We start from the raw sequence: 18,915 nt of genomic DNA, 5'->3' as shown, positions 1-18,915 counted from the left end.
GCGTGCGAGAGAGACAGAAAATCAGTCTGAGCGTGACGTCGGGCGCTGCGTAGCCACTGCAAATTGATTTCTTGCTTTTGGCTACAAAAATGATCCGATCTGATTCAGCAATCTGATAGATATGGTCATTATCTATGATTCTGCGTTTTTCTCGAATGTGCAATATTGTGGATGCAACAGATTTTCGTCCTTTTTGGGGGTCCTTTATAGTGAGATCGAACAGAAGTGCGAATACCAAATTTGGTTACTCTAGCCTTAATAGTCTCTGAGATTTGTGGATGCCCCAGATTTTCGTCCTTTGCGGGGGCGGAAGGGGGTGTGGCGAAATTTGGACACGAAACGGTCAAGGTCCGATATCACAGGAGTGTGGATACCAAATTTGGTTGCTCTGGCTTTTATAGGTTCTGAGATCTTTGAACTCATATTTTGCAATTGGCAAAACCGACCATGAAACCTGTGTGTTAGAGAGAGAAAGAGCGAGAAAGAATGAAATTGTTTTCTTGATGCTGGCTAAAATAATTATATGATCTGGTTCAGATTTTGCACTCTAAAAGATATAGTCATCCTCTACGATTCTGCTTTTTTGGTTTTATCGTATCTTTAAAAATGTGGATGCCACAGATTTTCGCCCTTTGTGGGGGCGGAAGTGGGCGGGGCAAAGTTTTGAAATATCTTTGTAGCAGTGACATATCACAGAAGTTTGGATCCAAAACATCGTTGCTCTAGCTCTTATAGTCTTTGAGCACTAGGCGCTGAAGGAGACGGACAGAAGGACGGACGGACGGACAGACGGACAGACAGACAGGGCTCAATCGAATCGGCTATTGATGCTGATCAAGAATATATATACTTTATGGGGTCGGAAACGATTCCTTCTGGACGTTACACACATCCACTTTAACCACAAATCTAATATACCCCAATACTCATTTTGAGTATCGGGTATAATAAAATTAAAAATCCGACTATTAGGCGGTACGAAGTTTGCCGGTCAGCTAGTAATATAATAAATATAAATATAAATATAATATAATATAATATATATTAATAAAGTAATAAAATATGTATAATATATATATGTATATACATATATACATACACTTTGCACTAGACTGCATGCGAATAATAAATTGCCTGAACGTTATTGGTAACAAAAATGTTTGGTAGAAGATATCGATTATATCAACTTGATTTTAAATAATAACGCACGAATTGGTTACTAAAATATATTAAAGGATTGTTGTATGCATGGAATCGGATTACATTTGTGCGACACACACAAATGCAAGAGAAGAGCCAAATCTATATTATAGCCAGAAGGAGCTCCATAGGTGCTGCAGATTCAACACTTTTTAAGGTCAGGATCCTTATCCACAAAGGAGGAAGGCATGCCCCAAAAGGTGGCATATTGTGCTTACTGTGTCAACTCCGTTTGGCGAACCCGGCAATACACTGTGACCGTATTAGAGCTCTTCGATTTGGTGCATCCGCATTATTGAATTCCAACTTCATGGTAATATCTTGCACAATCACACACCCGTCAAACTCGTCTCTCACGGGACTACCGATCTTATCGAGAGCCCTTTCCAGGTCGTTATGATGCTCGTTATTCTTACGGTCAGCCTTACAGCCTCACGGGCCTTCCAGTTTAACAGCCCCCAGCGAGATTTCAAAGTTTGAAGCGCACTGAACATGTGCAGCCGTCAACAACTATGCACACTACGAGCACTGAAACAAAAACACCGACTTGGTGTTAAAGCGATAGCAATGAGTTTTGGTTTAGTTTAGGATAATTGTGGCAGCCAGGTCACTGGGATGGGCATCGAGACGTTTGATTACGATGATCGTCGATTTTAAAGGGCCTTCTGTTATGTAGACGAGCGTACCTCAGAGTTCTCGCTGGATGACGAACGTCGAGAAAGGCGATCCAAACAATTAAGAGCGTGGGCAGAAGCAACGAAACAATAATAAACAGTTACATTACGTTAAGAGAACTTTGAAATCGGCGCTTAGCCAACCAATTATAAAAGATGACCTCGGCGGTGATAAGTGTGTTTACCCAATCTTCACGAACGGTAAGGTTCTTGTATGGGCCGCTTTTAGCACGCTTGAAAATATTTCCAGTTCTCTGACAAACGAGCTGGCGTTCGTGAAGTGTTAATCCAACCTGACCAAGAAGACAAGAACCTGTACCGGGAAGTTAATGCAGTACGAGTACACGTCGCACAGTGAGGCCTCAGCCGAAATCAGGTGACAAAAGTCGGAAACTTTACACGCGCTTTGGTTAATGCAAAATTTAAGGAAATCAGATTTTTAATTTAGGAGATATGAGTATTTCAAGTTGCTCATTTTGTTGGAGAGCAACCATTCGGTCAATTTGTATTTACTTACACACTACATCTTTCAGATAGAATAAATGTAAATTATGTAACGTATAATTCTTGATTAAGTGTTTTAATTAGGTGTATTCATTGTTAATATTATTCAATACAAAAACTGGGCTGGCGCAGGCTTTAAAGACAGCAGAATCTGCCTTTTTTTAATATCCTGAAAAATGCTTACTTCTACGATTCATAATTTTTTAGACCATGGTAAAATTTTCATTTAACATGCCAATTTGAGATATGTCAGAGGAAGACCAGGAAACGAGAAACAATGATTACAAGAAATACAAATACAGAAATATATGAAAACGTGCATGATACATAAGTGTCACGTGAAAGTAAAATAAAGATTTTTTCAATATACTGTCATCCTCATTTTGTAACAGTTATACACGGTACTCATGAATGGATAAAGGTCAAACTGGATGTAACAGCTATTTATAGTCTCGATTAGCACATCTAACAACATATGTATGTATACATGTTATGCCAATTTTCTTCTGAGCAATTAACATTGTGAAAATGGTCATCAAAATACTTAGCTGAAATGTTTGAAATTGCATATAAAGCAAATTTTTTATTATAAATATGATTATGTTTCTTTTATACTCTAGCAACGACTATTTGCATTTTTGAACACAGCTTGCAAGAATTTAAATAAACTAATAAAAGTCTACTAGAAAGTGGTTGGCTGTTAAAATTCCTTCCAAATCTAATGGTTTGTAACTGATTGAAGCAAACAAATTATTTGTTTACTTAGCAACGAAATGCAACAACACAACAAAGAGTATTTCGTTGGTTCTCGTGATCGTCAAAACATGGACAAAATGCGCCTGTTATTAGCTTCAGCGAGATGCTTCTGCGTTTTCAGTTTCAGTCACTTTTCAAGCTTTGTCGAAAGCACATACTTATTAAAACCGAAGTATATACATACATATGTACATAAATAGTGTCATTTGAAAATATCTGTGGCTTGCTGCGTTAATCCGATTATTAATTTTTTAAGATAAAATTATTGTTGGTTTAATCTACATACCACTTCGTATCTCTCTGTCGATGTTAAAAAATCTTTAAACATAAAAAAAAGATGAATATTTAAAAACAGATGATACATATTGATGTATATGGTTAATTTTTGATCGTTCAATTCGCACCGACAGCGATCAAATACAACAAAACTGAACAAAAAACCTTTAACACAACAAATCTTGGATACGATCAATAAAAAATATTTTGAGTGTTTATTTGAATATTTTTTCAACAGAATAAAGGTTTAACCACATTTTGTAGTTGTCAAGACAGATTCAATTAAAAAATAAAAGAATTAATTAAGTAATATATTAAATAAATAAAACAATACAACGCAATTAAGTAAGTATATTTTCATATATATGTAGTTCAAGTGACATTCATAGGTGGTGGATATAATTTTGATCAAATTAGATTAAACGGTTCACAAATACTCGCACAAAGAAAATGTTGTTTATTTATAATTTGCACATATGTAAATTCTTATTATACATTTTATTTGTCTTTTTATTAAGATCACAAACGCTGACATATACAAAATTATAGTGACGTAGTATATTTAAAATACGTACATTTCCCACATGGAAGCAGTTTCGTCACTGAATATAGTTTTTTGATTTGAGTCAACCCGTCCTTAGACGGGTAAGAACCAATTGAGTTACTATGAGGTAAGGTGGAAATCATATATTTCAAAACTTAAAGAAAAATTATAAACAAATTATACTTTGAAGACACACATACATACATATGTATATATTTATTAATATTTTATTCGGTGTAAAACACCAGCTAATCCGATAATATACATATGTACATATATATGTATGTATATTACGTAGAATATTGTCTCTTCATTCTAAATATAAACTGAATTGGAAAAATGCGGTACAATTTTGCTAAGACGCAAGATACCACAACTTTTTTAGTGTGTATACTATTACAATGACCGCGAAAAAGATTTTTTAAACATTTTGGCACTACTCATTGAGCGTCCGCAAAAACACAATCTTCGGTTTTCCAAAAGGTGTTTATGTTCATTTCTTAGATATCCAGATAAAGCTTTGCACAAGTATTGCTAGTATCTATCGGTCAATCAAAAATTTTTAATTCTTTGTCACCGTGCCGGGAGCCTACACCAGTACCTAATTTTTTGTTGGCTTCATACTAATATAATACAGTATAATAAAATTATATATTTAATAATAATATTTTATATAATATTATATGTATAATGTATATGTATATATATATAATTCATATATTATATATATATATATATATTCATTTTCTCCCGGTACGGTGAAAATTACGTATATTCATATATGTACATAGTATATATACATATATGTGATGTGAATTTTAATAAATAAATAATTCATATAAACTATGAGATTTGCACATATGTTTGTACTATGTACATATGTGCAAATATGTCCCATACATACGTAATGGATCATTTTCTTTTGCATCCAAGAGAACCGTTCTAAATTAAATCAAGCTGGAAAGAATCCCATTCATTTCCTGTTTTTCGATTTAGTTCCATTTAGTCGCGCTCTTATAATGGCCGTATTTCAAACTTGTCACTAACTGGAAGATTGGTGCGACCTGGAATAAAAACCTTATGTAAAATGCAAGCTGTGTGAGCTGTTGTTTTGCTTTCTGTCTAGCTGGTGGCAGAACAATGGCAAATTGTAGTTTATAGTATGTACAGTGCGTTTAATCGGTTTAATTTTGGTAAATAGCGACATTATATCCGTTAATCAAAAAAAAAAACGAGGGTGAACGTTGTGAGTTGCTGCGGACACCGCAACTCTACAGTTATACCCGATACTAAGTCAGTATGGCTCTCCTCCGGCAGACGCCGCTAATATTGAACGACACGACAAAGAATGCGTGCGAGAGAGACAGAAAATCAGTCTGAGCGTGACGTCGGGCGCTGCGTAGCCACTGCAAATTGATTTGTTCCTTTTGGCTATAAAAATGATCTGATCTGATCCAGATTCAGCAATCTGATAGATATGATCATTATCTATGATTCTGCGTTTTTAGTTTTCTCGAATCTGCAATATTGTGGATGCAACATATTTTCGTCCTTTGTGGGGGCGGGGCGAAATTTTGAGATATACGTATAGTGAGATCTAACAGGAGTGCGGATACTAAATTTGGTTTCTCTAGCCTTAATAGTCTCTGAAATTTGTGAAAATCCCCAGATTTACATCCTTTGCGGGGGCGGAAGGGGGTGTGGCTAAATTTTGAAACAAACTCGTCTCGGTCCGATATATTAGGAGTGTGGATACCAAATTTGGTTGCTCTAGCATTTATAGTCTCTGAGATCTAGGCGCTAATGTTTTACTCTAAGAAAAGCCGCCTATGCTACGTGTGTGTTAGAGGGAGTCAGGGCGAGAAAAAATGAAATTGTTTTCTTGATGCTGGCTATAATAATAATACGATCCAATTCAGATTCTGCAGTCTACAAAAATATGGTCATTCTCTACGACTCTGCGTTATTGGTTTTATCGTATCTTTAAAATTGTGGATGCCACAGATTTTCGTCCTTTGTGGGGGCGGAAGTGGGCGGGGCAAAGTTTTGAAATATGTTTGTAGCAGTGACATATCACAGAAGTCTGGATCCAAAACATCGTTGCTCTAGCTCTTATAGTCTTTGAGCACTAGGCGCTGAAGGGGACGGACAGAAGGACGGACGGACGGACGGACGGACAGACAGACAGGGCTCAATCGACTCGGCTATTGATGCTGATCAAGAATATATATACTTTATGGCGTCGGAAACGATTCCTTCTGGACGTTACACACATCCACTTATACCACAAATCTAATATACCCCAATACTCATTTTGAGTATCGGGTATAAAAACAGGTGTATATTATATTGCCATAATATACATATATATACATATGTATATATATATATATATATATATGTATGTAGAGTGCCTGACTATAAAGTTGGCACAGCAATAACTTTTCAGTTTACTGCTGTTTCGAAGTTTATAGCTTTGAAGCTCTTTTGAACCATTGAACGATGAGCCGATTGGAAGTCGGTACCCCTATTTTTAATTTCCACAATTCCATCTTGCGATTGGGCTTGGTTGGGAAAATGCAGAATGATTTTATACTGAGATTCTGTGGTTTTGAGCGATTTGGCGACCATTGTAGGTAATTCGAGATTAAATATTGGACAGTTCCACAGAACTGGAAACAAGTGTGAGTCCATGTCCAAAAAATACAAATAACTATAACTATAACTATAAATGGATTCATTTATCGTAGTACTAAACTGAAAAGTTATTGCTGTGCCAGCACTGAAGTCAGAATGGCCACCCTTCCCGCTTTTGAGTGCATACTTTTAGGAGACATATGAAGATAAAGCTATTATGTATATGGAATCACTACAGTATGTAGATGTGCCAGTGACGAACATGTCGCATAGCTAATCTTCAAAGGTAGATCCCAGGGAATTCGGCTCTGATGTATGCATTCTCGTCTTCAGCGTTTAGAATGCTTTTTTCGTTTTTATTTTCATTTGTGCTTCCAGCATATTCAATATACCACTGTTATAAACCAATATATCTATGTCCATATTTTCTCGATGGCAGTTTTCAAGGTGCGACATGCATCTACATATTTTCTTTGCACATTCCCAACGCAAAGCGCGTGATTGACAATTGATTTGAGATATATTTATGTAAAACCATTCAATGAAAATATATTTTCTTAGATCGTACATTATAATTTGTATGATAAAAAAGTGATTTGGGATACAAATCTACATATGTATTGATCATGTATCAATTTTGCATTTAAAAGCTTAGTAATGTTAAAGTTATGTGAAATTTTATATTTTTAAAACATTTTATAGAAAAAATTTCTATAATTTAGTAAACAATTGTGTTTAAAATATATCAGAAAAACTCGATTTGGTTCATGAAAAAAGTTAGAATTGTTTACCTAGAGTTATTATTTTTTTTACTTCGGCCTACATTACTTTAAATTAATTTTTTGTTCATTTTGAGCTTTGATCAACGGATTCTTAATGAATTTATTTTTATTTTTACAGAGCAGTGCTATGGTTTTATTGTTCAAAATATTTGTAACATTAAGATGATTGGCCTTTTACCATTTTTCGTGATCCTTCTGGTGTCATCCGGAATAGATAGTTCTAAATTTCACTGCGTTAACAACAATGGTACGTACTGACAATTTTTCTTCATTCCTGCGTATTGAGTATTTAAATAGTTTTATACCCTGTACTCAAAGTTGCTATGTTGATAGGAGTATTTTAAGTACATGTGAATGTATGGTCTGTTTCCTCGGAAGAAGCGTCAACCAATACAGTGGCATCTCCAGTTTTGAAGTTACGAAAAAAAATGTAAAATCATAATGATTTTGCTACTAGGCGGGCCGAGTGAATGTTCCTTTCAGGTTGGGGGATGGTAGAACGGTGTGGAATGCAGCAGCCAAGGTAGTGCAGTCTACCGGTTCTGTGATATAAACATTTAGTCTTCTTAAAGTCTTTCCGTTTTTTCTTTTCGCCATAACCTCTAGCTGATAGCTTTTCTTCGTCTCTACTTTCTTCAATGTGTTTTCCAACTATCGATAGGCCGCGTAAAAGGCTCTAAGGCTGCTAAACTTGAAAAACGAAGTTTATTTACAATACATATACAGTCTATATAGTCTCTCAAGAGAATGAAGTCCATCTGTAAATTTCCTTGAAGGCCTTTTAAAATATGTAATACATTTGTGGTAGTTAATATTAGATTCAATGGTGTAATAGAAGTTCATGGCCCCTTACGTAGAGGAAATAACATTTAGTGGTCTGAGTGCACTGAGAGAAAAAAAGTATTAGTAGTAAAAAGAAGGGCACTCATGCATAAGGGAAATATGTGGCTTTCAAAAATAAACATAGTAAAATTGAAAGGAATTCACTTGGATTAAAGTATAAATGTATTAAAGTCACTTTTTAGAGGCCCATATTTAATCTAAATACAAAAAAATTTAAAATAAATATATTATATTACATTTGTAGGAAATATATAAAATTTAATTGTTTTTAAATATTTAGACTTTTGGCTCTAAATCAATGGCATAAATATTTTAATGTGAAAATATTAAAATTTCCGGTATTTGTTGTGGGCGCGCCGCAGCTTTAACTTGCTCATTTACTAAGATTATATTGATGGATTATTCATTTTTAGATATTATTTCAAATGACCCAAAAACTAATGAATTGGAAATTGGACTACAAATGACCAATCGACCATTACACCAGGTGATCACGCGTATATTCTTCATGTTTTTAAAAGATGTGTTAGGTTACAGAAATGTTCGAATTGTTCCGATAAATACTTATGATGCCTGGACGACGTTGGATTTAGTTAGGTAAAACAATGCGTCATATGCTAAGTGGTAAATGTAATATTTTTCTTATTTTGTTATTTTAATCCTAGGCGAGATAATCGGTACCCAAATATCAGTATGATTAATTTACAAGCTTGGATGCCATATACTTTTGGTGCCTTACCTGAGAATGTTTTAGATGCGGGTGCTTCAATAACGCTTGGTCGGTTTGGCTGGTTTGTACCGATATCAAAAGGTACAAAGGACATGTTACCATACGAAAGCTTACATTACGAAATCTTTCAACATGTCAACAATACGTATTATGATCTCTATATAATGGAAGATAATGTACTAAATGAACTTCTACAAATAAGCAGGTTTGAAAATATTTTATTTCCTTAAATACACTCTCTAGCTGGCTCCGGTTTTTACTTTCGCAATAATTTTCCTAATTTACACTAAATTGTCGTTTTAACAGCAAATGAGAAAATGTGACAAGAATTTGTAAAAACGGGAGCACTTAAAAATGAAAACGAAACGATTTTGCTGAACACGCAAAAGTAAGTGAAAGCCGGAGCCTGCCTGTCTAAGACTTTGCCGTAAGGAGTTGTTCTGTTCAGTTGTTCTGGTCCGTATGAGTTTCTCACATATGTATGTGCTTACATATGGCTGAAAACAGTTATGTATATACAAATTCCCGCCAACATAACTTGAGCAAAATCCAATTTTATTATACAATATAATTTGTTAACTTTAAGGGCGTTTCACTAGAACGCCATCCACATTCACAAATAAAAGTAAATTGGAAAGCACGAAATTGAGAAAAAACATAGCATATATGTTTGGCATAAAATCAGTAATCAGTTTATAATTTTTCTTAGCTACAGACTTCAGTTTTGTTTAGTTTTTTCTGGTAGAAATACCAGAATCACTCGTGCCGAATGATCTCTGTTCCCCCTGATGTACTTGCAAAATAAGCACAGAGCTCTAAAAATATCCCCAATTAAAACTATCAAAACAGGGAATATTTTGTTATTTATCTATGAAATACATATGTATTCAAATACATATACGCACCAGAATTTCCACAAAATCATGTTTTACTATAGCTGCTTTTTTAAATCATACGTATTTATTATTATCAATTTTTTAAGCGCTCAGGTATATAGAAATCCGAACTGCGATGGATACAAATGTGTAACAATATTAGCAGAGTTCAGAAACGATTCTAGTTTTGTGGAGGATCAGTTGGATGAAACTGCCATGATGGTTAATGTACTTTGGATTGGTGAGAAGTTTAGAGAGACAATTGACTGGCTTATCAGAAAGTACGAACAGAAATTTTCCGATGGATCCAAAAGACTGATTATTTTGCATTGGACCCCATCCGAAATAATTTTTGCCCAGAACACTTTTCAACAAATCACAATGCCAAGATGTGAAGATTATACGTACTTACAGCGCTCAGGTTGCAAATATGAGCTTACTCCAATTTTAAAATACTACGCTAAGAGTTTGGCATCTGACAAGCAACTTATGTATGCACTACGGTATTTTAATTTATCTGACAAACATTTGTCAAATATTAGAATGGATCTAAAGTATTATCGAAAGGATCTGAGTATTTCTGCTACTGAAATTTACGATAAAGCTGCATGCCATTGGCTTTTGGAAAATAGAAACTATTACAATTTGTGGAAGGAAAGCAATCAACCTATTACTCTATTGATTGGTGGTATATTTCCAATTAATATAACCTATAGAGGACATGAAAATGTAATGAATGTAGCAAAACATGCTGCATCAGCAATTAATAAAGACCAAACAATACTGCCTGGCTATCATTTGGAAATCTTAGTAAACAATGGGCAATGCAAGTCGGATATGGTTATGAAGTCCTTTATACACTATTACAGTATTCCAAATATTCTGGGTGTTTTAGGACCGGCGTGTAGCGAAACTGTAGAACCAATAGCTGGTATTTCAAAACACATGAATATGATGATAATGTCTTATTCAGCAGAAGGTGCTACCTTTAGTAACCGCGAAGCCTATCCAAATTTTTTTCGTACAATTGGCTCAAATCGGTTGTTTATTGATGCATATCTCGATATCATGGAGAAATTTAAATGGAGTCGTGTTGCATCTTTAACGGAAAATGAATCCAATGATAATACGTCCCACATGGAGAAGAAATTAAAACTTCGAAATTTTACTCTTATTATTAATCGAAAGTTACAACCTGTTGTCACACCGATGGAAATGAAAGAGGTACATATGTTTGTGTTACTGATGATTATTCGATAACTATAAATTTTTGAAATTTTTAGCATCTACATAAATTACAAGAAGCTCATGCTAAAATTATAATTGCAGACATTGTACATGTACAAAATGCTGCGATCGTATTTTGTGAAGCGCACAAGTTAGGGGTTTGTATAATTAGTTTATATAAATTACTTTGTTTAAATTGTTGCTTTTATATGTAGATGACCCAACAAGATGATTATATTTGGTTTCTCCCACCTTGGCTTCCAAAAGATTTTCAAATGTGGCAAAGAATGGTTAACAATAGCTGTACTGCTAGTGAGCTGAGAAATGTAATTATGATGTATATATTATTTATAAATAAATCAACTACTTAATGAACATCCTTTACAGGCAATCGAAGGTCACTTTAGTGTAAGACACTCTCCATTTGGTAACCCTGAAGCACTAATGCAGGAAGGAAAGCCTATAAGGGCTTGGTTAGATGAATATAGAAACCAATCTGGAGAGCCTTCGAACTATGCGGGCTTTACGTACGATGCTGTTTGGGCCTATGCGATCGCCGCACACAAATTGCTCCTTAAGGACCAATATGCTGTCAATTATTTAAGAAATACTGAGGTTGTAAATCGGTTCAGGGAATTAATTGGGCAAACTAATTTTGAAGGGTTGTCCGGTAATGTGTCCTTTGCCCAAGGAGAGCTTGGGGGATCCCGTATTATCGACTTGGACATTTTACAGTGGAAAAATTCGAGTCTTGCAAAAGTGGGAAAGTTTAAGCCTAGCGTAAATGGTAAGGGAGCCAGTATGCATGTATGCGGAGGTAATTTATCGTTGAACTTAAACAATATATTATGGTTAAAGGGTGTGGTGCCAGAGGATGGAAGATATGACTGCCGGTTCTCAAGATTAGCTCGTACATTGCGAGTGAACTGTGATATTGCTGCTATGGTTTTCGCGATAGTATTGTGTTTACTTGCAATATCTTTAATATCATTTACGTCATTCTGGTTTTGGAAGAAACGATATAGCCGGAAACTGAAACGATCGGCACAGATCATGAAAATGTTTGGGATAGACCTGCTATCTCCATCGCAGAATAAAACTAACACTTTAGATAAATGGGAAATTCCAAAGGAGAATGTTGTGGTTAACCGTCGGTTAGGAGAGGGTGCTTTTGGAATGGTTTACGGTGGAGAAGCACAGATAACTTCTGGTCAGTGGACTGCTGTAGCTGTAAAAACGCTGAAGTCTGGGCAGTCTATGGAAGATCGATTGGACTTCTTGTCAGAAGCAGAGGCTATGAAGAAATTTGATCACAAAAACATTATAAAGCTACTAGGCGTTTGCTTGCAGAATGAACCAATATATACAATAATGGAGTTCATGTTATACGGCGATTTAAAAACTTATCTATTGGCTCGCAGGAATATGGTGAAAGAGAAGTTTACTGATGAATCTGATATCTCGCCAAAGCGTCTTACGCTGTATGCTATGGATGTTGCATGTGGTCTTGCTTACTTGGCAGAAAAGAAGTACGTTCATCGTGATATCGCGCTTAGAAATTGCCTAGTTAATGCCCAGCGGGTTGTCAAAATAGCAGATTTTGGTATGGCTCGTCCAACGTTTGAGAGTGACTATTATAGGTATAACAGAAAGGGTGCTCGTAAGCTTTTTCCTGTTCGTTGGATGCCACCAGAAACACTAGCCCTAGGATTGTTTACTCCAGCCTCTGATATATGGTCATTCGGTGTGGTACTCTATGAAGTAATTTCATTCGGTTCATATCCATACCAGGGTTTAACAAATAATCAGGTGCTTGAATATGTTAAGAATGGTAAAACGATGCATATACCTTTAGGTGTTAAGCCCCAACTAGAGGGTCTCTTAAAGGCATGCTGGAGCCAGGAAGCAAGCAAACGTCCTACTGCTTTGGAGGTTGTGGAGTACATTTCCAACTACCCTCGACTATTAACTCCTGCTCTTGAAGTCCCTGCCACTTCTATTGAATTGCCGGAAAGTCAATCTGATCAAATACAGGAATGTGAGGAATTGAGCAATTTAAACTCTTCGGCCAATACTAAGCCCGATACAATATTCAAACCTCTTTGTGATACTGGTTCGTTTACACCCATAACCCCAGATGGATACAGTATAATGTCCCCACTCTTAATGCCCCAAGTGAGTTAATTGTTATATTTTTTTTTGTCTAATTTACCCACAACATTTACAAAACAAATAAGAAATCGCTACGCAAATAATGGCATTGCACATACATTCCTAACATTTAGAGTCTTTGATATGGTAAATGATTTTGTAATTAATTAAGCTTCTTATTTTTAATCAAACTTGTGGCTTATGTTTAGTTTTATTTTGTAATTTCATAGTTTGCACATATTGCACTATAAAATACTTTCGTAATATAAATTTGTATGTTGCCTCTCCCCGTTGTAATGTGTACTGTATTGTACTATTGTAATATAAATTATAATTGTTAAAAAAAGTATATTACTGGCCATTTCCATGATGTAGCACGGGACATTCGCAAACATTTAAAGTTAAAACGAGTGGGAACGTTGTGACGGCAAGGGCCGCGGCTTTACTTTTATACTTTTAGTCAGTATATTTTTTACAGTAGCGGACAGTGAAATTTGGACACTCATGTGAACCAAGTATGAAACTGCTTGTTAACGGGAAACAAACTGCCCGTTAACCAACTGATCGCGCGTAATTCAAATCTTTAAAGTCAGTCGGTAAACCTTTTTATAGTGTAAACACATTCATTAGCTGTTAATTAACGTCTCTTTTTCATACAAATTTTAAAAATTTCAATAAATACTAAAGCCGATATGGCATTATTAGCACCATGATTCAGTCTTTTTAAAACAGTTTTATACGGAATTTCGAAAATACGCGGTTCAGTAAAGTGAACCCTCACCTCAGTAAGTAAAAGAAAGACCTCCCAAACGACCATCAAAGTAGGATAGTATTCTTAAACGCTTGAGCAAATCGGTTTAAAGTGGCATACGATTTTGGAAGGAAGCTTTTTTAGTCGGTAGCTAGCGATATCAGCACGCCACCCTAAGGTTTTGTGAGGGTAGCGTATTCAGAAGACAGCAAAAGTACCACTTTTGGCCCTAAAAATGCTCCAGAAATGGCGCCAATGCACATTCGAAAAATTAGGTTAGAGACTTGAAACTAGGTACAGTTGATTGTATTGATAAATTTATGTATGTATATATAGGTCTGGAGATAAACTTCAGACCGATCCGACAACGCCCACCCCTACTGTCCATACAACGTTCAATTTTTACTAGTTGTTTGTGTTGAGTAATACAGTATTATTGACGTTATTATTTGATGAGTATTTATATATTTCTTCTATTAATGCTTACTTAAGACAATAGCCAATCAAAATGAATCTCCTTAAATTTTTCATATTTCTACAGCATTTTGGCAAGCTCACTTCGATTTGAATTTCTGATAAATCAATATATTTACTTATTTCATCGTTTTTCTACAAGCTGAGTTAAATATATATCTGCAGTTGCTAAAATATCAAGCTAACAATATTGGAAGCATTTCTATTGATATACATCCAAACATTGAGCAGAGTTTTTAACAAAAATTCAGTCTAACCTACAAAATAAAAATAACCGTACAATTATAACGTTCGCAAATAGATAGGCAAGTTGGTTAAATATTTATTGGTTACCGATTAATCGTTGGGTCAGGTAAATGGAATATGACTCAAATGGCTACAAAGCAGACTTTCTCCTTAAGTCCTTCACTTTCTCAGATCGATTGGCCATTCCTCGATGACTTTCAAGAATTTGAGCCAGTCACAATTGCTTTGTATTTTACATTTTCAATACTTACTTCCCTTTAGTTTCCCCTTCAATAAACTTAGCTGGTTCACTCTGCGTTTAATAAACCTACGGAATATTAAATCTCGTTTGTATAAGAAGTTTAAAAGATCTGGTTCGAAGTCGGATTTGTTAAAGTATAACAATTCAGTTGCACAGTCTAGATTTTTAAATTTAATACTACATCCTTGACCAAATGTAAACTTGAGCTTCAAGCATGTTCCTAAGTAATTCTTTAGGTTTGTTAATTACATATGTAAATCTTCCCGATTTCCTTCTTCATTATTCTTCAGTGCGCGATGTTACGATCCCAGGCAAAACGCAGCCATGCTGAGTTGGAGATATAAGTGACTTGCAGAGATGTTGCAAGTCCGGAGTTAAAACCTTCTCAGACATTTTGGGAATAGCGGATAACTTTGCTATACCTCTATATTTTTTGCATCAGACTTGCTACCTCTTTTATGGAGAGGAATTATAAACGATTCCTTCCAGATTGGGGGAAGCAAGAGGAATCAATAGACAGGGTGAATATTTTAAGCAAAGGTCCACACAGAGCCTCGGCGCAGTACCTGAGTACACAACCTGGAACCCCGTCTGGACCCGGTGCAAACACCGGCTTAACTAGTCGAAGATCATGAAGTAGGGAACATTCATTTAACAAGGGACTGAAAATGGCGTTCGACCTCGGTAGTCCGTATGGGTACGGTTGACCAGAGTAGCTTTCCTCAGAATAGGTGGTTTGGAAAAACTGGGCAAAAAGATCGGCAATTGCCATATCATTATTTGCCGACGTATTACAAAATGATAGCGAGGATGGGTGTGCGGACGTTCTACGCTTACTGTTTACGAAGCAGTACAACTGTTTAGGGTCCTGAGAAAAACGTATCCTGCAACGAGATAGGTAGTTCTCATCGAGCATTAAGAACTGAAAAGTTTGACCGAGCTATTACATAACGAGAGTGAGAAGTAGGAGAGCCCACTTCTTGAAATTTTTGTATAAAGTCTTGATTTTATGTTTTTTAGACTGGATAACTCTTTGGTAAACCAAGGGGGTTTTCCAGATCTAATCGGACAAGAAAGCGGGACACAAGAATCAAAAAATGTGCCAAAAGCATTGTAAAAAATGTTTGTGCCTTTTGTGACATCAGTGCACAAGTACAAAGCGGACCAATCAAAATCCCTATACACATACAAGGGTCTACATAGGATGTTTCAAATTACCATGGTATTTCCAACCTACATTCCATTTCTAATTTCTTTGAAAAAATTATTACGTCTCAGATCCAACACTTCCGTAGTTTCTTGTTTTCGCAATCTCAGCACGGACTAGTGAAACGTAGCTCTGTCTCTACTAAACTGCTTGAGTTTTCCGCCCGTGTAACTGGCGGATTCCTAAAACAGTGTCAAACTGATGTAACATAGTTTATGGTGATTTAAGTGAAGCTTTTGATTCAGCAAATCATAATTGATTTATCCATTACCTATCTCTTCGCGGGATTAATGCATATCTTTGAAATCTTTCTCAGCGTTTCTTCACTAATTCCTCTCTCTTGATCCGGTGTTTGTCTCCTCGGCTGTGCCTCAATGTAGCCATCTCTCTCCTATAGTGGACCCGAGTCACCGTTATATATTCAATTGGATATTGACGCTTTAATAATTGGTGTTTGATAATCCTTCTAACTCTTAACATTTCCAAATGTACATAATGTCATAACATTCGCTACAAGCTATACCATTCCGAGTACTCAACCGATACTATTTCCTAACAACGTCTGCATAAAGTTAATGACTTGGGCATTGTCTTTGTACCCAATTTATGATTTAATTCCCATAAATGAACTATTTCCAATAAAGCCAAAGGGGTCCTTCGTTTTATCAAAAGATGGTCTAAGACATTCACTGACTCTTATACCACAAAACCACTTTGTGTTTCTCATGTCCGGCCTATCTTGGGGTGTGGTTCCTGTGTCTGGTCTCCTACTACCATCTTTGCGCTCCGTGGAATCAATTGGGACGCTTCTATACATCATCCTTCTTATGAAAGACGGCCACGACTAATTAAAATCCATTCTCTGAAACCCCGAAGGATCTGCCATGGAGTTCTCTTTCCCCACAAACTTCTCTCTGGTGGGGTTGAATCAACGGCCCTCATCAGTGTTATAAATATTGCTGTTCCGTCCCGCCCGTCTAGGGATTACTTTACTCTTCATCTTCAACTCTGTCTTTCTAACTATTCTGATCATGAATCTTTCCGTGGCCTCTCCCGTAACTACATTAAATTTGTCCATCTGTTTTCCTTTGATATCATAGAAATTGTCATTGCCGCTTGTAGAGTTATTTATGTTGTAAATTTGTCCTGTAAATTCTAATTGACCATTGAACTCCAAACAATAAGCAAGGTAAATATATATTAGTTACATAAAGGAATTAAATTAATTAAATTATTAAAAAAATTGGAAAATTTCTTCAGTTTGCTCAGAATTACCAAAAAAGCGTTTAGACCTGTGATTTTTATTTAAAAGCTTACAAAAAATTTGTTTTTTCTATGGTGTCATAATTTTTTTTTTGGTAATTTTTAGAAATATTTTTTTTCTAATTTTTTTGTGAGCAGTGCTTTTATTTTTCACATAATTTAAGTATCTGATATCTAGTTGTATTGAACTTTGCAATTCTAAAAAGCTGATAAGTGCAGCTATACAAAACACGAAATCTTTATAGCTTCAGTTTACCGCCAAGAAGTATTAATTTTTTCAAATTAAAATACAATAATTCATGGCGGTATATTTTTCTTTAAATTTTTCTTCTTTAAAGTTTTGCACTTTAAAAACCTATTTTTCATGTAATTTACGTGACTCTTTTATAGACGAAAAGAGTTGGTAAAATTCAATGAATTCGATGAGCGCTTTGGATAAAATGAATGCACGCATCTTATAAAGAATAGAGAATTTCCAGTGCATTTAAAAATTGAAATTTTCGAAATAATCTGACTTTTAGTTTAGGAGATAGTATGTGCTCTGAAAGTTTGAAATTGTTTCAGTGTGCCAAAATTTATTCAACTTTTCTTCACAACTTCTTCTTTCCGGTGGTTGTGTTCCTGGTATCTTTTATTAGGTGTATTCATTCTTATCATATCATATTATATGTACATATACATATGTACACATATCAATATTCAATAAAAAAACTGATCCGTTAAATAGACAGTTCGAAATACAAACTAATTTAACAAACCATTTATTTTGATTTAACAAAAATAAATTTTTATATTTTTTGTATGTGTTCTTTAAATATTCCATTACCTAAGTTTAAGCATTCTGTGCTTTTGAGTTGTTCAGCTTGTAGATCGATTTAAGAGACGAAGGTTTTGCATGAAAAACTGCCAAAAAAGGGCTGTCGCAGGTAGTGATCCGATATTAATGCTATTAAGGCTATTAATGCTGATCAAGAATATATATATTCTTTATGGGTTCGGAAATGTTTCCTTCTGGTCGTTACACACATCCATTTTTCTCCCAAATCGAATATATCCCGGTAATCTTTTAGAGTATAAAAAAATTTTGATATGAGCAAACATTTGACGGAAGATTTTGACACAATATTGTAAAGCCTCTAGACGTCGTAGAACAGTGTAACTGTGCAGACAGAAACATTTTTCTTTCAAATGCAGTTTATTTAATGAAGATATCTTTGTTCGTTCAGAAGTTATTAATTAGGCAAGCTGAAATCGTAAAGTGAAATATCGTAAAAATCTATGGATAAACGCCCAAGGTCCAGCCTTTTGACCAAACCCCCTAAAACCGCATTTTGCGGTTAAACACCGTCCGGTACCTTCCCAAATAAAATTGTACAGAGATTTGATAAGTTTCTAATATCAATTTATCAAAAATTCTGCAAAAAATTATAAATTCTTAATTTGAAAGAATAACATTTTCCAGGCGGTAAGTTAAAGCTACAAAAGAGTTTTATATGAAATAAAATTACATATATTTCTCATTCATACATATATA

At 35.2% G+C, this 18,915-nt stretch overlaps 2 protein-coding genes across 2 annotated transcripts; both read left to right on the top strand.

Annotated features, from left to right (window-relative positions):
* The first annotated feature begins 5,000 nt into the window (after window positions 1-5,000).
* On the top strand, window positions 5,001-9,835 carry LOC26532677 (uncharacterized). Its single transcript, XM_033380052.1, has 4 exons — window positions 5,001-5,147; window positions 7,492-7,620; window positions 8,630-8,813; window positions 8,882-9,835. Exons 1-4 carry the CDS (start codon window positions 5,117-5,119, stop codon window positions 9,174-9,176), a joined length of 639 nt encoding a protein of 212 aa, XP_033235943.1. The 5' UTR covers window positions 5,001-5,116; the 3' UTR covers window positions 9,177-9,835.
* Window positions 9,836-11,014: 1,179 nt separating this feature from the next.
* On the top strand, window positions 11,015-13,548 carry LOC26533469 (insulin-like peptide receptor). The gene is made up of 4 exons (XM_033380051.1): window positions 11,015-11,045; window positions 11,151-11,206; window positions 11,264-11,374; window positions 11,436-13,548. The coding sequence occupies exons 3-4, from the start codon at window positions 11,264-11,266 to the stop codon at window positions 13,230-13,232; spliced, it is 1,908 nt and encodes a 635-aa protein (XP_033235942.1). The 5' UTR covers window positions 11,015-11,045; window positions 11,151-11,206; the 3' UTR covers window positions 13,233-13,548.
* Window positions 13,549-18,915: the final 5,367 nt, after the last annotated feature.

Source organism: Drosophila pseudoobscura, chromosome 4 (assembly GCF_009870125.1).
Source record: "Drosophila pseudoobscura strain MV-25-SWS-2005 chromosome 4, UCI_Dpse_MV25, whole genome shotgun sequence".
Taxonomy (NCBI): domain Eukaryota; kingdom Metazoa; phylum Arthropoda; class Insecta; order Diptera; family Drosophilidae; genus Drosophila; species Drosophila pseudoobscura.
Note: the sequence above shows the minus strand (reverse complement) of the source record. Positions and strands in the feature narration are given on the sequence as shown.